Source organism: Symsagittifera roscoffensis, chromosome 1 (assembly GCF_963678635.1).
Source record: "Symsagittifera roscoffensis chromosome 1, txSymRosc1.1, whole genome shotgun sequence".
NCBI lineage: Eukaryota > Metazoa > Xenacoelomorpha > Acoela > Convolutidae > Symsagittifera > Symsagittifera roscoffensis.
In genome coordinates this window covers 32,522,324-32,544,409 of record NC_087062.1, presented here as the reverse complement: position 1 = coordinate 32,544,409, position 22,086 = coordinate 32,522,324, and the positions used below count along the sequence as shown (strand labels likewise).

At 36.3% G+C, this 22,086-nt stretch overlaps 2 protein-coding genes across 3 annotated transcripts in view; both read right to left on the bottom strand.

Annotated features, from left to right (window-relative positions):
- LOC134842978 (guanine nucleotide exchange factor subunit RIC1-like) overlaps positions 1–22,086 on the bottom strand; it is a 300,792-nt gene that overhangs the window by 181,807 nt on the left and 96,899 nt on the right. The window lies entirely within an intron of this gene.
- On the bottom strand, positions 1,253–2,875 carry LOC134856815 (cytochrome P450 2D26-like). Its single transcript, XM_063873100.1, has 2 exons — positions 2,582–2,875; positions 1,253–2,221 (listed from the first exon to the last, which is right to left on the bottom strand). The coding sequence occupies exons 1-2, from the start codon at positions 2,873–2,875 to the stop codon at positions 1,253–1,255; spliced, it is 1,263 nt and encodes a 420-aa protein (XP_063729170.1).

Below are 22,086 nucleotides of genomic sequence, written 5' to 3'. Positions count from 1 at the left end.
TTTGACAAGATTTTTTAAAGAAATGAAAGCTTGATTGACCCGATGATGAAAAAATATGCAGTCTTAGCCCGCGCGGTCTGATTTATGATTTTCAGAAAACTTCAAAAATTAGGCCTTTTATGGTTACTAAGACACAACCAATTTAACAAAATTAATGTAAGTTGGTCCCAATTGAGTTCTGAGTGCAGTTTTGAGCCATAAAGTAATACAGCTATGATTTAAATTATCCGGACAAATCGAACAAAACTTAAATTTTCAAACACATTTTTCGCAAATTGGGTTGAGATAAGACAAGAAATGAAGAGTACAAAACTTGCTTAGACTTTCATCTGAATTAATATGATTTATTTTTTCTATCAAAATCTCAATCAAAATTTTACCGCAAAACGGGTCTTTTTGGTTTTTTTCAATTGATCAAGAATTACGCTGAAACTACTTGTTAATTGACGAGGAATATATATCACAAGAAGCCTTTTACACAGCCAACAAAGTTCTACAAGGGTTAAATCTTCAAAATTTTGGGTAAATTGTTTGAAATTTGCTTTCAAGCAAAGATTTTAAGTTTAATATAGTAAAAATCACGTTTCCTGACTATCAAGCCAAACTATTTTCTCTTATACAGGTTTTTGGAGATTTATTCCTTCTCGAACTTTGTTGGGCTGTGAAGATGCTTCTTTTGATAAAAAATTCTTTATCAATCAACAAAGTAGTCTCAGTATAATTCTTGTTTAATTGAAAAAAAAAACCAAAATGACACATTTTTGGGGTAAATTTTTGGTTGAGAAGTTCGGAGAAAAAATTGCACCATATTATTTCTGATGAAACTCCAAGAAACTTTTGTTCCCTTCTTTTCTTTGTCTAATCGTATCCCAATTTGAGAAAAACGTGAATGAAATTTCAAGTTTTGTTCATTTTGTCCGGATAGTTTAAATCAGTACTGTATTTGCACAGAATCATAATCTGCAGAAAATGTACATTAAATTTGACGGGTATCGAAGCCGTAAACTTTTCAAAGAAGCGGAAGATTTGGGAAGGGGTCGATGAGGAATTCAGTTAGGACGAAGTGCAGACCCTTTTTTGGTATTTTAATAGAGCTCAAAAAGCAAACTAGTTGACCCAAGATAATTTTATATGTGAGTAACAACATAGATTTAAGTTGATCTAAGGTGAAAGATTAAAAAATTATTTAGTAATGTCAATGGCTCTGCCCTGTCAATATTTGAATCAAATGATAAGTTCATAAACGCCTAACTCATTTTTCTCGTTTCTCCAGGCGCACTTCATAATAGGGAGCATTCGATACCAATGATACTTTAGGAATGAGAGGGGGCAGCGCATCTGCCGGGCAAATTTTGAATCTCCTCAAAACATTTGCAAACACTAAGTGCATTTCCAACTTAGCAACTGCCTCGCCTGGACACGCCCTCAACCCCACCCCGAATGGCATCAAGTATTGGCTCTTCACAAAACAACCATCGGGGTCCAAGAAGTTTTCCGGATTGAACTCAGTCGGAAATTTCCAGAATTTTGGATCTCGGTTGATAGCAACGCTGTTCGGAAACATACGAGTTCCTTTCGGTATTTTGAACCCGTGGAAGTTCTCAACGTCAACATTTGAGGTGTGGTCGGCGGTCGAGAATACAGTCGGGGTGAAGCGCTGAACCTCGTTTATAGTCGCCATTGTGAAGTGACACGACTGCACGCCACTCACCGGAATGATTTCCTCTCGCTCGGGGAACTCTCGTCTTAGCTCCTCGTAAACTTTCTCTTGAAAGTCGGGTCTGTGAATCATATTGAGCATCGCCCAAGCTAGTGTCGTCATTGTAGTTTCCAAACCCGCCATGAACAGATCAGCGAGCATAAACGGGATATCTTCTTCTGGAAACGCATCAAGTTTTCCCGATTCTTTCAATAAAGCTTCCCAGATAAAGTCCGAAAAGCATTCATGTTCACGATTCTCATCGTCTTTTGGTCTTCGTGTATTAAAATTTTCTTGAAGGAATTGCAGGAATTCTACTCGTAAACGCATGAGTTCTTTGGTTTGAGACATTCGTTTGCTGATTAAGAAAGGCAAAACCCAAATAGGAAGTGTAGGATTAAGCAATTCGAACTTTCGCATCAGTTTTTGGTGGATAATTTTGTATGATTTGTCATCAAAGCTGTAAGAGGTGTTGAATAAAAGTTTGGATATGATGTTGTTGGTTGTGTATGCCATAGCAGCCTAACAAAATATTCAAATTAGAGCCCCTTTTAAATTTTTTCGTTATCATCAATTTAGAATCCCTACTGATGCTCTGGAAACACCCGGTAGATTTGTTTTGTTTTTCCAAAACAATTGTTGAAACGGTATTATGAGCTCAAAACAGTATTTGCAATCATAATGCAAAATTTTAGTAAAAAGCTTTAAAAACGATGACGTGACTTTTCTCACGGTATGGGAATATTATTTTTTTTCTTCGAAAAATTGTTTTTTTTTTACATTGATGTCGTATATGATGCATGGATAGCAGAAAATGTAGTTTTACAATGACAAAAGCTTGGTTTTAATTTCAAAAAGACTTGATAAAAACTAAGTTTTTACCGAAATGTTCAGATTGGTGTTCACAAACTTCTCCAAATGGAGTAGCAGAGATTCGGTTTCTTCTTGAATGCCGAGCGAGAAAAGCGACTTCCCGACTCCCAACAGTCGAAGTGCATTTAGGAAGAACTTGCGCTTTGATTTGGCTTCGTCACCCGGGCAGAGAAAGATTCCTCGTTCGTATCTCATTTCACCGAACAAACTGAAAATCCTCCTGGATGCAAATCGTGAGTCATACAGGAAATCTTTGGCAATCTCAAAATCCTCCACCCATACATCCCATGTTTTATGGCCCATTATGGACACGGAAATGACAGGGCCATACTTTTGATGCAATGTCCGTAAGCGATCTGGAAATTTTTCGTCAAACATGGCGTTGTGGATGTTTCCAATCACCGGTAGACATAAGGGTCCGGGAGGAAATTTGGACGGCCTTGATTTGAACCAGAGCCATGACAAGAAGATTACCACAAACGCGAGTAAATACACAAACATGATTTTAACGATCTAAGGGTAAAGGTACCCAGCTTTATGTTGTGTTTATGGGTTATGAGAAAAGATCGTTATACAACTACTATTAAGAAATTCCTGTCTGAGTATTTCACATATGATTTTGATACTAATTCTGCTTCAGATGAGACAATTTATATGGTTTTTGGAGCAGATATCATATCAAGAGTTTGTAATAATTTCTATTTGAAATATCTAGTTAGTTATAGGTCGTTACATTTTTTGGTCAATTCAAAACAATTATCAATCAAAGTTGAAACAAAAACTAGTTGAAATCAGTTTTAGCTTACTTATTGAGCAGGCGATATTGGGTTAAGACATAAATGTGGCTGAAAATAAGGCCTTTTGAATGAGCATTCTTGAATGCATAAGTCAATCTTAAAGAAAAGATAACTAGTCGTGACTTGAGCCGAGGAGTTATCTCCAGACCTTGAAAGTGGCACTGCACTGTAATCCCGGGTTGACCAAAAATTCCTATCATACAATTTCCATATATGAAAAACTTTTTACCATGCAATTCCGTACAATGCCATACGTACCGAAAAATATATTATTCCATATATGAAAATTGTATGAGAAGTATTTTCCATAAACCAAAACTTTAATTTTTTTCTAAATTAATTTCTGAAATGTTTTGGGTCGTGTTTGTAACCCAATGCAATTGACAGAGAACTTGGTTTACTTTAAGCAACAAATTTTTGACTGTCTCGCATTTACATTGTATATAAACGACCTGAAATGTCTTAAATCTGTCTTTCACAAATGATATAAAGAAATTAACAAACTTTTAAATTTTGGCGAAAATTTTCAAAATGATAAATTTCAAAGATTGCGTTTTTAATTATTCTTCGATTGACCTAGGCATACGTAAACATGCCATACAAAATAAAGAGGCGTCTTGAGCGTTTTTGAAAAAAAAAAATTCAGAGAAACTAAAAAAAAATCCATTTTTTGTGTATCCAGAACTGCGTTATGCACACAATAAATTAAATTTTGCATGCAAAAAATTTTTTTTGTAAAATATTTGTTTGTGCGCTAAACTCGTTTTGCGGATGAAAAAAATTAAACAATTTTTTGCATGGGGCAATTTCAAAACTACTTGAAAAATTTTTGAGTCTTCATCAAAAAAATGCTAGTCATACAATTTCCATTAATGGGAATTGTATGATAATCTTTTTTTTTCATGAAAACAAAAATCTCAGTTTTTTCCTCGCCAGAGTGTCTTGTTAGAATGAAAAGCTGCTGAAATTAGTTAATATCTTTTATCAACCATTTAATGAAATTTAATGAAAATTGTATGGCAAATAGCTTTCCATGCACTTGATGTATGGAATTGTATGATAAGCATTTTCGGTGTATGGAGTTCAACCCAGGATCGATAGGATTTGAAGTTGCAAAATTCTCGACTGGAAAACTGGACGGGAACCACTCGACAAACATAAACCTCGTTAGCATAAACAGTTGAAAACACGAAGATGTATTGACAAGCATAATTTTTTCATAGCTTTTTTTCTCAGAAATTCAAAACGACAAAAAGAAACCTTTCAAACTGAAACATGCATTTCTGAAATAGAAAGATAAGATATTAATCAGTATCAACAAGCAAATGAAATTCCTTGTCACATAAATTATGAGCAGTCATACCACGGGCGGATTTAGAGAGGGGGCCGGGGGAGGAGTACGCGCTCTCACCCCTCAAGGATTCGACCGCTGTCCACCAAAAAACGTTCACCCTTTGAACTGAAAATCTATTTATTATACACCCTTTGAATGAAACAAATCTATTTATTATATAAAGAAATAATCTCGAAAAAAATTATTGGATCTATCAATTTTTTTTCGAAAAAAATTGATGAACTTATCAATTTTCCTTTGATTTGTTTTGGGATATTTACGTTTAATATGTTTCATTTATTACAACTATTAATTGCTATAGACTTTTTTCCTCAAATTGTTTTTAGAAGCCTATTTTGTTTTATTTGATTTGTGCATTCGTTTAGTTTCACAGGTACTCTGTTATAGCCTGAAAGTTCAATTATATTATTATTTCTGCCGCAACAAAATTTCTAGTCAAGCTATGTTGTGTAATGAACAGTTCGGCTGGTAAAATTTTAAACTTTAACAGTTAATTATAAACATGATCATAATTTCTGGGGAGATAGCACATTTTGATTGCCCAGTTACTTTCTCTGCATAAACTGTTAGTTTGAAACATGGGTAGAATTAAAAGAAAACCGGAGTTAAAAGTAAAATTTGAAAAACTAACAATCTGAAAAGAATAGTTGTTGTCTCTAATGTTACCATATGTCGCACACAGTATAGTGACTGAATTGCAACAGCAATTCTGCCAAAGCATTTGTTCAGTTCAGCTGAAAACGTGAGATTTTGAATCACTAGCACTAAAAAATATCTGGCAGGCTCCTTTGCGGAAATCTCGCTGGCTCCTTTGTTTCTTCTTTATAAATCACATTTTCTGAAATATTCCCTTCCCACTCACAATACGATAAATGCTGTTCTATCAGAATTAAAAAGTAGTCTATTTTCATTCAAATTTTTAAGTACATTTTTAGCATTTATCCTATTGATGTTTTTAGGTCCGGTTTTGAGTTTCCTGTGCACAAGATATTTGTATACCAATTTCATGCTTGTGTTCATTTAGTTTTTAAAATCATCTAGATACAGAAAGAAAACCAATAGTCCCAAAACATTATTTTTTGGTATGTCATGATCAATTGTTTTTTTTTTAAATCACAATAAAGATTTTGAAGTTTTACACATTGCTGAAGGTCTATTAAAAAGTCCTTCAAGAAACTTGATGCAGTATTAGAAAGGCCATACAATTCAATTTCTTATCAGACAATTCCAGAAAAATTTGAACTGAAAGTTCTACCCAAGATCTAAAAAAGTGCCTTTGTTTTCTTCGACATTCCAAGTTTTCACAGACCATTTTGGTAAAAGTGATAACCGCATCAGTAGTGAACTTGTTATTCGGAAACCCAAATTGGTAGACTTTTAATAACGAAAGCGTGTTTGTATCATAAATTGGCCTTCTTTTTTTGAAGACAGTTTTTATATATATTTTTTTGAGGATTGATGGAAACTGGTTTTGCATTATACTTTCATTTATTATGAATTGGAGGTATAAAAATCACCTTTTTGAAGGCAAAAAGCTTGCATTCCCTTTGGCACTGGAGACTTATTTAATAGTAATTTATTTAATTAATTAAGAAAAATCATCTTTTTGAAGGCAAAAAGCTTGCATTCCTTTTGGTACTGGAGACTTTTTTAATAGTAATTTATATAATTTTTTAAACTAAAGTTCTTTTTCTGTAAGGCAACGAAAGTCAAACACTGTATTTATCAATAATCTTTTGTTTTCAGGGTATATGCTTGCCATTAAGTATACCTAAAGTTGAAAAGAGATACTTCGTATAGCTAACTTTATATGATTTGCTATTTATACCATTTTTTTTGCCATATTTCAATGCATGTTTGCTAATATTTACTGATTATCTAAACCTTTGGCAATTTTTTTTTACTGTGACACATTAAATGTCAATAGCTGCAGTTATAAGTCTTTGTTTGTTTCCGGGGTATATTTTTACCATTAAATATACCTAAATTTAAAAAAAAACGATTAAAATGATTTGCTACTTAGTTATACCAGTGTTTTTTGCCATCTTTTAAAGCCTGCTTGCTAAAATTTACTGATTTTTTTTCTAGTTTTTTACCTAGTTTTTGAATGTGGACAATTGAGAGCAGAAGTAAAAGAAGGTACTACAGGATGATAATGAGTACTCAAATGCTTTACAGTTCACTCCTTGAAGAGGACATCTTTCGCAGACTACGCCTTGTATCAATTAGCAGTGATATCACATAACACAAAGATTGAACCGCAGGTAATTTGCATTTTTGACTGAACTTCTAAAATTGTAACATCTTTTTTGTGACTCAAGGTAGAGACATCAAGATTTATAGGTCCACTGAAGGGTGAAATTTTAAGATTCCTTGTAGAGTGAAATCATCAAATAAAATGAATCTAGGAATCCGTCATTTTTAAGCTGATCGAGCTTGAATTACCCTTGCAATAAGCAAGCATGGGCAAATTTAAGGAGGGGCAGGGGGTTGACGACTCTTCCTCAACAAAGTTCCATTGTTTTTACTAATCGAAAGCTGCTGAAAAATTTAAATTTAATTAGCTTCCAGTTTCCGAATAAGTATTTTTGTGCAATATGGAGCATGCGCTCTTCTGTTTTTTTTCTTCTGAAACGGTCTGAAACACTTCTGATTCGGAGGAATTTTCAAACCTTTCTGACCAATCATGAAAACTAAGGTCTAAACTAAGTTTCCCCTGTTAAAATTTTGGAAATTTTTTGCCTCAATTTGAATAATATTAGTTTTTGGCTTGCAAGATATTAATATTTCATGTGAAAGCGTATACTTTTCTGGGTTGAAGGGCAGTGTGTATGGATTAAGATAAATTATTTGATTGTCTGAAACTAAGCAAGGGCTGGTAAGTGAAATATTTTCATTCGTTATTCGTGATGCTTTTGAGACGTTTGGCACAGTAAAACTAGTACTTTCAGAAATTCGTAAAGTTTTCCCCCATTTTTAAACCTGTCCATTTTGAGCCTGTTCAATTTGAACCTGTCCACTATAAACTTGTCCTTTCTGACTTGTCCACTTTGAGCTGATTTGTCCAGATTGTCCATTTGAGCCGACTAAAAAAGTCGACGAAGATTTCGAAAAAACTTTTCGTACCCCCTCTCCCCACTCGAGAAAATCCTGGATCCGCCCCTGATTTATATATGGTTTTTGGAATCTCTTTAAATACCCCGCATTTTTGCAAGAGTGGGGAGATTCGTTACGATGTCAAAATTTGCATATGCTCAATCGTTAAAATAGTTTATTGCAGGGGGTGGCAGTTCGTTCCAAGTATCGAAGGGCGGAAAATAGTTAAAGAGCTCAGTTTTTAGTGAAATGATTTGGAACTTGTTTAACGGGGATAGTTAACAAGATCTTATGGTTTATAATTTGACAATATTTGAATGATTGGTTAGTTAGGAATCTTTTATAGAATTAGATAATTAGATTTTTGACCAATTATAAATTCTAATTTAGAACTGGTTCCATTATCAGAAAAAACTGTAAATGAACCAAAGCAAATTTTGGACAGTTTAGTGCAGAAATTGAGGGTCAACTTAAGTAAACTGTTTTGGGAATAACACACTCAAAAATTTAAAAGTAAAATTTAAATGACAAATAAGTTATTAACAATTAGCAAACTATAATTCAAAAAATTGCCTCAAAATAAAAAAAAATCCAAACTTATTTTTTTCGAAGTATATAAGGTAACCTATTAGTTATATATAAAATCAATTCTTTACAAGGTACAATCGGGAGGGGGGAATAGTAAACAAGATCCTGAAAACTTTAGAACCTTTGGCGAATAAGATACGGCACTTTGTTTGGTAGACCATTCAAAATGACCCGGTTATACTAAACCATTTTCCTTTAAGACGGGAGAAAAGACACGCGACGTTTGTAAATTTCAGTACACGTTTCATGTTACTGATAATGAGTTCTAGATGCTGGCAATTTTATAGTTCAACTCAAGCCCTGACTTAATGTCCATTTGACTGTGTGTCGACTAGCATAAAGCTCGACTAGCATGAAAAATTTTAAAATGAAAAATGTATCTATATCGACTAGCTTAAAAACCGAAACACATAAATTAAATCGCGTGCAGACAATTCGGTCAAAGACAATTCAACCAATTTGAAGTTCAGACAATTCAGCCAAAAACATACAGACAATTCAGCCTGAGACAATGAATTCTCTGTATAATTTTGGCTGAATTGTCTGAATTTCAAATTGGCTGAATTGTCTTTGACCGAATTGTCTTGACGCGATTTAATTTATGTGTTTCAATTTTTAAGCTAGTCGATATAGATACGATTTTCTTTTTAAAATTTTTCATGCTAGTCGAGTTTTATGCTAGTCGACACACAGTCAAATGGACATTAAGTCAGGGCTTGAGTTGAACTATAAAATTGCCAGCATCTAGAACTCATTATCAGTAACATGAAACGTGTACTGAAATTGACAAACGTCGCGTGTCTTTTCTCTCGTCTTAAAGAAAAATGGTTTAGTATAACGGGGTCATTTTGAATGATCTACCAAACAAAGTGCCGTATATTATTCGCAAAAGGTTCTAAAGTTTTCAGGATCTTGTTTACTATTCCCCCCTCCCGATGGTACCTTGTAAATAATTGATTTTATATATAACTAATAGGTTACCTTATATACTTCGAAAAGTATAAGTTTGGATTTTTTTTTTATTTTGAGGCAATTTTCTGAATTATAGTTTGCTAATTGCTAATAACTTATTTGTCTTTTAAATTTTACTTTTAAATTTTTGAGTGTGTTATTCCCAAAACAGTTTACTTAAGTTGTCACAATCAATTTGTCCCTCAATTTCTGCACTAAACTGTCCAAAACTTGCTTAGGTTCTTTTACAGTTTTTTTTTCTGATAATGGAACCAGTTCTAAATTAGAACTTATAATTGGTCATAAATCTAATTATCTAATTCTATAAAAGATTCCTAACTAACCAATCATATTTCATCTCTAATATTTACACTTATTTGTAAGTGCTGAAACTACTTGTAGTTTCAGCACCAGAGCAATTTGAATTAAACTTAGAATACAGTTGTTCTCCTTCTGGAAACTAACTCGCATAAACCAGTATACACTAGATCTTTTGAGATTGGAGCTATAAGAGTAAGATTAAGCTAGGTATTAGACTAAGAAATTGCACGAATCTATCCGGCCGAAAAAAGATAGCGTGACGAGCAGATGGTGTACCTTATCTGAAATTTTTCTATGAGTATAACCAAATAGGCGATAACTCAATAATCATGTTGAAATGAAATGGAAAATTATGGCTTATTTATTTGTACATAGAGTAGTTTTTTGTTATTTTGTGCTAAACTTGTAAATTTTTTTTCCGAGTGATTGGTTTATCATTTGCTTTATTATAACTTGTTTTTTTGTTCCGACGATTCGAAAAATGGGTGAAAAATTGTATTCCGGTGTTTTAGTTTTTTTAAATTTTTAAAAAATTTTTTGATTTTTATTTTCCACGGAAACTTATGGGAATGGGCTAGGATTCAAATGATATTAAAAATTTCAAAAAAGTCCCAGTATCAAGAAAAACAGGTTGTATGTATGTTTTAAAGCAAGCAGGCTTACAATAGTCTATTTCTGTGCTTCTTACACAGTAACCGGCTATCCTTGGTTTTTAATTTTGTTATTAGCAGGATGATATTATATTAGTTTTTTAATATTTCGTATAGACCCACTGATCAAAAAAACTGCTTGTAAATTTAACTGTGGTCAGAGAAGAAGAAAAATTACTTGTTTAATAGAAAGTCAAAATGAGCTGATCCGTTTTTTTTCGTTCTTTCAAAGTATCTATAGAAGGCAAAATTTTGAGTTAGGGTACTCCCGAATTTTGAGATCTTACTGTGCTTTTAATATAGATTCAGATTTCTTTCAAAGTGAATATATGAAAATTTTTCAAGCCAATGGTGATCGCTATTCGTGTTTGTTTTGATTGATGTGAATTTGTATCATTTCACAGATTCTAAAAAAATGCAATTGTCTTTTAAACCCTACCCGAAAATTCTTCATCCTTGTCACGTAAAGCTTAGTATTTAATCAAAATTTCTGGTCAGAAATTTTGTGAAACGCTTAGATAAAGCAGGGGGTTTCTTAAAATTGTTTATTTCTCGTCTTATTTTTGATCAAAAATTGACTAAATCTTTAAAAAGACCTTTTGCTGGGGCTCGAACTCTCGATTTGCCCACTAGGCCACCCGGCCTGATGCTGTAGGATAGTTTAAGCAATCTAATGCAAAGGAACACTTGATATAACAAGTATTAACTTGCATTGTATTGCTCCGGTCATTGGGTACACTCGAAGCAGATTTATCTCGTTGCTGTTCAGCAATGAAATATTTTCTGGTTATTTCTTCTCAAAAATTTTTCTTTCTAAACTAAGAAAGAAGTAGATCTTTTCAGTACAGAAAGCAGGATAAAGTTTGGCTAGGTAAACTATATAACATTTCTATCTAGAAAAAAACAGCCTTCGTTGGGTACGGGTAGTAGTTTCAATGATGGTCCCAAAATTTTGGAGTGATCGGCATTAAGATTTTATTAGACGGATCATATTTTTAATGAAAATTAGGAAAGGGACTGAAAACTGACTCATGAGATACCCATTGTTTTTTCTGACTAATTTTGAGCAGTTTATTTAGTTTCAATTGTTGATACATGATTTGAGAAGCTATGAAAACCCCTTTTGGAATCAGTTCAAAACAAGGTTTTTATAAACAAATACTTTTCTTGATAACAATCACTAAAATATTAAGAACTAACCTATCATGATTCATTACTAAAACTTACATTAATCGTAAGGCTGAAACTATTTACAGTTCAGCTAAAGATGAAATCAATTAAATTAGAAAGAAGTTACGCTTCTTGTCCTCTAAGTTTGCAGAAATACCAGTATATACTAGACTTTTTAGGACTAGGAAATACAAGAAAAAGAGTGGGATCGTTATTAGACTAAGAAATTGTACGAATCTTTCCTGCCGAAAGTAAGTTAGCGTGACAAACATACGGTGTATCGTATTCAAAAATTACTCTATGAGAAGGCCGATCCGGACCTAAGCTCATCTGGTGCAACTAAACGAGTCTGGAGCAGACCTCTACTTAATTAGATTAGAAAAAAAACATAGATCGAACAAAATGCAAAAACAAAACCAAGACAAACCGAAATTAGAATTAGCATATTACCGCGTCTCAATGAATCGAATCAAGCCGAGCCAATAGCAAAGACAAAACCAGTTTAAAAACTACGAAAACCAAATACCTGCATCCCAAAGTGAGAAGAAGCTGACGATGACGATTTAATAAATCATTAAAACTGCTTGTGCAAAAGTTATTCATCATATTATATATGCCGTCATAAATAGAGCCGTAAAATTGATTTAATAAGCCGTTTATTCCTAAATGACCATACCTAAACAACTTGTTGAAAAACAAAACCTACATCTGCCTCAAAACTCTAAATCTGCAGTATATTTTCTAAATATTTAGTTTTATTTTCTAATTTCCCTAAAAATTTCAAAATTACATAAAGTTACTCAGAAAAAGGTTTTAATGATTATATTTTTCTACTATTGATGAATTCTTGCTTCTCAAGAATCATCTCTGCTTTAGTTCACTTTTATCTAAAACAACTGAATTTTTCAACAACTAGCTTATTTTCAAAAAGTAATCATCAAAAGGGGATCGTTCAAAACGAGATCATCATTCGAAAATGACCCAGGTCTAGAACAAATCTTAGAACTAGTAGGCACTAAAATAGTATCTAACGATCTACTTGTGTTCTATTATACCTGAACCTTGTAGACTGATTTACTATTCTCCGAACATCTCATATCGATACCCATTTAATCAAGTATAACTTTATTAGACCGACAGATTCGTTTGAGAACAGTAATAAATCATTCTTTCGAATTGATACACTCTCTCCTCCACCCATTTTGCCACGACAAAACAAAACGACCCAAGGATTGAGATAACCTCACAAAAGGAGTAAGACCTAACAGTTTAAAAACTACAAACTAACATGTGGATTTTGCATTAATCATTTCAACACTTATGTCAAGATATGAAACAAAAAACCATAGTCGTAAATATTTTCTTGATCAAGATTTTAGATAAGGCTTTGTTATAACACCAAATGAACACAAAAGAGGACATATCAGATCAAAAAAGCAAAAAAAGACAAAAATCTCAAAATAAAAACGTATAATAACCCATAATGAAAACGCGTTTTTCCAGAAAACGAAACGCAATTTCTGAATCCGACGCAACAACTATACCACAACTCAAGCAATACAGATAGACAAATTAAGGATCAACGATTTTTTTGCTGGATCAGAAACTAAAACAGCGTCTTTTTTTCAACAAGAAAAAGAAGAATAAAAAACACATACATTGAAAAGCCAATAAAATTGTAAGACTGGAACCATCCTATAAGACATATTGGAAGTTACACATTATTTTTTATACCGCATCAAATTGATTCAAACACCACAACTTCACTAGCGATTCGATCCTTCCATTTGTCATTGATCCCACTAGTGATCCATCACGAGGACAAACATAAATTTAACACAGTTTTATTCTGAAACTTGTTTCGAAATTGCAAAAGCACATGCCGATAAAAACTTACCAAAGTTACAGATGAAAGACAAATAATAGATCACTATCTACCAAATATCTGAAATACAACATCACAATATGGCATATTCACAGTCGAAATCTCAGCACCTCATTCAAACAATAAAATAACACCACATCGAATACAAACAGATAACACAGAAAACTAGTAGGAAAAACATTTTCTCAAATTACATACGATTATAAAAACACAAAAATGACAGAAGTTTGAAAGATGATTTCAACTGCGCAACTAAGAAAAACAGAATTAAAGAAAAAAGCAGCACATCCATCATCAATTCGCGAACCATATATCGATTTTCGCAAACTCGTAGACAAAAAATTAGAACGAGCAAAATTCACAATAAAATTGAAAAAAAAACAGAAAACGTTACACTATAAAACATTTTGAATTTTCAGACATTTTATTCGAACATCTACTTCAATAATAAAAACATACATGACTCAGATAGTGAATGAGCAGAAAAAAATTACCCAAATACTTCAAAAATAAGAAAAGAAAACAAAAAGAGAAACTTCTTTCAAGAAATGATGTAAATATTGCCAACGATACAGCACAGTATTGATCAAGGCAGACAAACCAAAAAAAATTATTCAGGGATATAAACAGCCAAACAATTTTTTTTTTGATCAATTCAGGAAAAAAAGCCAGAATTTACCGCATAAGAAACTTCAAAAAAAACAATAATTTCGGAAAAAAGCTTCGAAATTTCTATAATAACCTCAGAGCACACTCACATACAACACTAAACCTCGAGCAAGATCCCCTTATTAAAAAAACTCAGATTACAATTCACAAAAATGATATAGACGATCCAATTTCAACAGTCAAAACAACTATTCAAGATCATGCTCATGTATAAGCAATTTTTCCAATTATATGAAAACTAATTCATATGCAAACAACCGCAATAATTAATACTAAAACAATCGTTTAATTTTTTTTTTCAATTATTTGAAATAAAAATTACTCAAATAACAAAAGTAGAATTTATTCTAATAAAAACTCCAACGTTAAAAATTATAATTATAGATCACGTGGAAGTTCAGATAATTACGGAAGTAGAATTAACAGTTATTGAAATAGTTGATCTAGAAATAATTCCTAATCGTTTCAAAGAATTTCACAATATCCAAACACACAGGCTCCGAGCTACAGAAGTAGCACACCGAAACCTCAACGCCAATTTATAAAAGTGAAAGCTACGATCAAAACAACCCTTAACGCACCAGGAACTGAGAACAACAAAACTTCAGAACTCCAAGTGAATCACATACTTTTTGAAAATACTGCCAATTAAAGTGACACAGAGATTACATGATTTTTCAATTTGTTTTGTTTAGAACATTAATACAAAATCTCTGTTCATTCTGGTTACTATCAGATTAAATAACCTGACAAAAGTCATCCCTAACTAGACAAAAGTCAATGAAAAGATACCAATTATACGACAATTATTGTCCAAAACCACGACATAACAAATAAAACATAAAAATACCACGTCCTAGACTTCTCCACCAAAAGAAAGAAATTGGACAATACCACTCCTCTTAGAAATCTCACAAAGCAAAAATTTTCAACAACCAGACATTGAAACAAAAAATTGAATAATCAATTCAAACGCATAATCAAACATCATTAATTAATCCATGGATTGAAATACGCTTCTTACATCCTAAAATAAAACTTTTTAGTACCTTAAGCAATTTAGTCACAACACAACATAAAATGTAACAATATGAACATAATAGATTTTTGGCATTCATTATCAAAATCTTTTCGACCATAAATTCTAAGTAAAAATGTAATCGAATAATTAAATGATTTGTTTTTACTTTCACAAACAAAAACAGAAATGTTCCGAGCCCAATAAAAATCTCACCAAGTTTTAGAAAAAGAAACAGATAAATCAGATTTTTCCTCTCTCGAGTTAAACTTAGAAAGCATATTGAAGTACAAACAATCACTCCTTTAAAATCAGTGATAGATGCTAGTTCGAAACTACAACAATGCATGAGGAAAAAATATGAGGTTAATGACTCAGGCACTTAATAACATAACTGAGATTTTTGGCAATCTGATGTTGTGCTACGTTGACGACATTGTGATCGCTACGCCGACACTGGAAAATCATATAGGAAAGCTAGACAAAATCTCCACCTGCATGAAACAGGCCAGCCTGAAATGCAAACGTCCAAGTGCGAAATCTTGAGGGATTCCATAAAGTATCTTATCGCCTAGTAGACAAACGCGGATTCAGTTCAGACCCTGAGGCAGTTGGTTCCTTAAACGGATCCCATAAATGGTATGCAGACAAAATGTACCCTATGCAGCAACTAATGTGGAATAAAGGCAAGACTTTCAGCTGGAGCATTGAGGCATGAAACGATATCCGGCGCATCAGGGGCAGAAATGATTGCTGTGATCACTCTTGTTGAAAAGTATAGAGCTTTTTTAGGGAGTCTTCTTTTAAACTACGCGTTTCTAACCGAGCTCTTGCATGGCTGAAATCATATTCGATGTGTTATAATTATATCAGTCGCTGGATAGTACGCTCCGATGGCTATCACAAAATCATAGAGGACCGGACTCGCGAACGCCCTAAAAAGCCGACAGCCTCAGTGGAGTTTCATGAGCAACTGGAAGAACAACAAGCTAATCGGGCGGTCTTTAGGGACTGCTGTTTGTTTCTGAAAAAAAGAAATTTACATTAAACTGCCACTTGCCAGATGGCTTTAAAAATCAGTGCATCCCATACCAGGACACGCTGAACCTCCCGTTGGGAAAACTGCTGAGCTAAAAATTCTGGCGAAAGGTGACCCGTTTTCATTCGACTTGTTACTGCGCTCCAATCTGGTACAACAAGATCTTACCTGACTGGACATCGAATGCATAGCGATGCTGAACAAAACAGTGAACGTGGCAACGGATTTCATGCAAAAAATTTGCAATCTGCTGGACAGAGAAGTTGAAAAGCAGGACCATGAATGGACTTAAACTATGCGAAGATGGGCCTGATGGTGTCCAAAAACTAACTGTCACGGAGAAGATGAGATTCGACTAGTAAAGATCCGGGGTCGGGATGCCGAACCAGATTGACGGTCGATACTAAAGACATTGTCCTGTTGAACACATCCTTCAAAAGCTATCAACCACTGACCAGTAAACAACATGTTCAAAAATTTAGTGTCATCCTGAAAATTAGCATTGAAAGGAGGGTCCATTTGGAGATTCGACTGGTAAAGATCCGGGGATGCCGAACGGGATTGCTGCTCAAAAATGAACCAATTAGTGAACTCAACACCGAAAGATGTCCTGTTGAAGACAAAAAAACATACTACAAAAAATATCAACAAGTGGCAAACAAACAACATGTTCAAAAAAATAGTGTCAAACTCAAAACTAGCATTGAAAGGAGGGTCCAGTTCTTTGATGCGAAGATGGAGTACGAGCCGTGCTCGGAGTATTTGTCCGGAGACAAAATTTTGTCCGGAGAGTCGACTCAAGAAGATGATCCGGACGTGGAATTGTCCAAGGTTTCGGACACTCAGACCCTGTCATGAAACAATGTCCGGGGGGTCGAGGAACTTGAAGAAAAGTTCCGAGTGCTGCTATGCCAACTCCGACAACTGGAGTGATCATTCCGAGCTCCAAGCCTGAGGGAACATATGGGAGGTGACTTTCTTTTCAAACGTGACAGAAATAGCATTTCATTCCTTACTAGTGGAGTGGAAAGAAGGCGGGATGGACAGAGTAATGTACCAAGACCCTGATAACGACAGGTACACGTCCGATGATGGAGCTATCATATTTGATCATGCTGCAGATGAGCTTGATTTGATAGCAGTGTCGAAAAGTCCAACTAGATTACTTCCACATGCTGCAGTCGTCCGTACTAATCTTGAACACCTGGAACAGAAAACGACGCCTTTGATGAAAATATGTTGCGTCATGGTGATGGAAAATGCCAATCCTCCATAAATTACTAGCGGACAATTGAACGTAATGAAAACTTATTAGAAGGCCAGATACTGACTATTGGAACTGCAAAGGGCTCAAAGAAACAGGTGGGTCATCAAGGCGTGGACAAAATTTACAACTTGACACAAAAACTTTTCGAATAGCTTGAAGAATGCTTGCAAAAAGTGAACGTCTGCGTATTTTTTATGACAACAAGCGAAGGACACAAAGAAACTGAGATTTCCTCTGAAGTCGATAGAGTCATCGGTGTTTAATGAAGTGGTGTAATTAGATCATCAGAAAATCTGTATGAGGGCCACCGTTTGTAGCCACCTACTGGTAGTGATCGATTAATTCGCTAAAACCTAGAAGCAGTATCCTGCATGACAGCTGCAGAGGAAACCTGTAATTGTTTGTTAAATGTCTGGATTGTCAGACACGTGTGTCGAATTACGTTCCAGTCAGACAATGGCAAGGAATTCGTCGGTGACTTCACAAATGATTTGATGAAAAGGTCCCAAGTGCCACAGGCCACTCAAACATTTACCACCAGCAGACGAATGGCCTGGTTGAAAGGCAGAATTGCACATGAATTTCCATGCAGAGAGTTGAATGCTCTCGACAAACACTTACCGCATGTGATGGGAATTTATAACAGCATGACGCAAACCAACAGTTGGATTAGCCAGCCCACACTTGATGTTAACAGATTATGGAAAAACTCTTCCGTTTACGCTCTTTCATCTCGACTATGGGGGGAGCAAGGCGGCGCCGCGAACATACCTACGTGACGTACTCAAAAGGCAGCAGTAACTGAATGATCTGTACCAGCGTAACACAAAACAGGCACAGGTCAGACAGAAGATAAAAGGACCGCTGACGCTAAAGCATACTCAGTGGGAGACTAAGCGTAGGTCTTCCAAGAAGTATTTTGCTCCAAGGAACCAAGAAATTGCTGAAGAAAGGGCGCGGCCCATTTCAGATAACCGAGGTCTACCAAGGTGACCACTTCTATCCACTGAGCTTCGGATAAGCTGCTAATTATGAAAATATCAAACGACCCAACAGTTCATCCCAGCAGACATGCATGAGTATGACTACTTGAATATGGGCCCCACTGGTGAGGTGCTTGAAAGTATACATGCGACAAAATCGACGGGATTGAGGTGGTGAAGGATTTCAATCTTCCATTAGATCTAGAGTAAATTGAGCGATTAAAGGTCGATGATGGAAACCTTCCGTATGCTGAGGAGGACTGGAATGACCCGCAGCAAACCGAAGTAGTCGAAAGAAAAAAAGTTGACTTTCCCTTGGCTACGTATACACGACAGAGCAAAAAGGGAAGAGAGACGAAGAAATACAACCGATACGGTGATGACTTTGTAGTTGACAAAATCGCCCTAAGAGACGTAATGGCTTCAGTAGTTGGTCTGGATGAGATAATGGTCTCGCATGATAACCCTATGGTCGACAATAGTCAGACAGATTGAATCGAAGATCAATCAAAACCAGAGGTGGAGTCGAACCTGAAATGGAACAGTCCCAATAATTGACAAAATTGCGATAAATTGAATAGCTCCATGGAGATCGGTAATCCAAAGGAGAAAGTCCTGGTGATTCAGGAAGTCGATCAAACCGGCATCAATTATATCAGTGACGACAATACTGAGTTCAAGTGAAATTGAAATTGGCAGGAGAAACAGGAGAACTAGAAATTATCCCGGATAACACTAAAAAACCGGCTTTTGTACAGATTTTTGAATCTTATTTTGCTCGCCAAATTACATTGCTTAAACTCACGGAGAGCCTGGGTGAACAGGCCGATTACAGATGGGGGAAATACGCCCCTACCAGTTTGCCCCAGTTCCATGACGGAACTTCCCCAAGGACCGAAGATATCCCTTCACGCTCGACAGATCCCCAACTATAGCAAAAAAATTGACGAAAATCAAAAAAAGGCCAGGAAGAAAATCAAGACAAAGGTCCACGAGTTGCATGAACCCAGTGAAGCAGTGGTTCCTCCACAGTCAGCCTCGCCTGCGACCCAGTGGCCCAGGCATTAAGGCGCGAACTTATTAGAATCAGGGACCGGAGTCTGGGTAGAACCATTCCCTCTCAACACACCGAAAATTCAACGATCAGCGAAGAGCGGTCGATCCCCTTTGTTGCACCACTGGTAAACGCGTCGTGAATTGACCTTGAAGTCACGTGTGGTGGACATTAGGAACGATCTTGGAGTCCGGAAGTTCTTCGTACAGGTGGCTGCGGACCATCCCCGAGCCTGCCTGGACGGCTTGAGCTGGAATCTCGCTACCGTTCATCAAACAGTTCCTTCCAGAAGTCGTCATGTGATTGAAAGTGATAGCTTGGTGAGAGATCTGGTTGAGCTCTTTGCGAGTGGTCAGACCACCGCTGATTTTTTTGCGGGAGCCTCTGTGACAAATTAAACAAGCTGGTGGAATTTCAAGACGAAGACCAAGTGGATACGCTATTAATAGTGATAGGCAACAACGACATCTCTAGGACTCCTGTCACGTAGGAGACGAGGTGGGAGCCTTTGCTAATCTGTAGGCTGAAAGAATTGAAAGAGAAGCACAAACTAAGACTCGCAGTGCTCTGTACTGTCCCGCAGAACTCAGATGTGAGTACACCGTTGGCTGACTTCATGAACGGCAAGATGACTCGGTCGGATGAGATGATTCGCACCTTGGTCAGGAATAAACTAGGGAGTTAAGACGTATGGATCTAGAGAACATGTCATTCCTGTCACTCCTAGCTTGACCTCGAAGACAATCATTGGAGAGTAGGCTCAAAAGACCAAGAAATCAGGATCTGTCAAACTCGCAGGCACCCACGAGCTTGGATAACCCAACCCCAGACGTTCCAATTGCTAAAGGAAGTTTTTCAACTAACACTGCCCGTTGGAATGGGTTGTTTCGAACAGTGAGCTTCTGTTCAACCGGCCGGACCTCAGCGCTTGCGGACGATACATGGCTGATATGTCAAAAAGCTGAAAAAGAATACGCTTACGTGTCAGTCAAGGCCACGAGAATGATGAACAGAAATGGCCCGAAAATGTTTCGATTGTGTCGAATATTGAGCGTGGATTGGTTGTTGTCGGAGCATGAGCAGTTTAGCTCCGCTATAACGCTAATATTTGTCGATCTCGATGAACTGCCTCATGAGAATGCTATGGGACCCTTGAACACAACATTTTTGATGGACATATGTCAAAGGGCCAGTAAAAAAATGCCACCGCTCGGAAGGGCAAGTTGCAAGCAGAAATTAAGCCCAACAACAAACACCACTAAAGGAACGGGCATTTTTTCAAGCCACCAATTTAAAGGCCCGAAGAATGTTCAAAAAAAAATTCACGGAGGATTCCGGTTGAATCGTTTGATAAAAAGTACGAGTGGCTGGATACATCAAAGAGTGATGGCCTGTTTGCTACCTTGACGTCAAGAAGGCAAAAAAATTGATAGTGGCTAGTTCGGATTATGTCTATACGCTCTGCTCGTTGATTAGGCCAGATGTGATCTTTCAAACGGGTCCCAATTTTGATTGGAGGCATTCATTAGGGCTGGCAAAAAAGCGTTCCGTGGGTCCTCAACATGAATCCGCAGGGGATAATAATAGCCGGATCGAGTGTTCACTTACAGAGGAGTAGACTGGTGGGTCACCTCACTGATAGGCGACGCGTGTTGTGTTGGATGAAGTCCTGGGAATGGAACTGTCTAACTTAGCCAGGTTGCTATAACTGAGACCAGGAGTGAACGATGTTCACGAGCTGGTGCAACAGGTGGCAAACGACCTATGGTTCAGACAAGTAGAATAATAGAAAAACACACAGAGGAGTATGGTGAGACGCAATAAAACATCTTCCGAAGGGGAACTCATGACACTGGCCTTGAGGACAAAGCCTCAAAACAACGCGTGGGTGTATCTATCGGTGTATCTATCTATCTGGGAGAAGACGCTTTCGACCACGCGCCAGCGGTGATAAAGGAGATACACCCACAATTGAGAACCCTATTAGACGCTACGCCGACACTGAAAAATCATATAGGAAGGCTAGACGGTTTTTCCCAATGTACATTTGAAAGCGTATAGAAAATCAGTGCTCTATGTCAACCTGGTTTCTGTGTTGAACTGGGTCCAGCAGCAGGAGTTGAGAGGACGGGCCAGTGACGACCAAATAACTGGAAGAACCTGCTTGGATGTGGATGGACTTTAGCAGTGATTTCAAATGCAGATTGGGCGGTAAAGACGTGGCCAAAGTCCATTTTAACCACACGCTCTGGAGTTTTTTGAAGTGAAGATTTCAGGAGAAGCAATACGGATTCCAACCTGGCCGGAAGCATACAGAAAGCATACGGTCATGCAAAAAACAGCAGACATGGCTTGCTGGATCCAGGCTTCCATCCACCGATACGAAGAATGCTGCTGGAAGACACATCCTCAAACATATCTAATTCCTCGAATCGGAGCAGCTCAGGACGTGGCGGAGAGCATGCATAAGTGTAGTGGTGTCTTAGAATTGCTTTTTGTTAGCTGGAAATTCGCAGCAATGATTATGTTTGACTTTAGTATCCCTGGTGGGCTTTAAATTTTTTTTGGCTCCATACATCGGGGATGGAGCCAAAAGAAATTTGAAGCCATACCATCCAGGAAGCACGAGGTTTTCCCTAAAACTTGGAAGAACCTGTTTTCACCAGCGGATG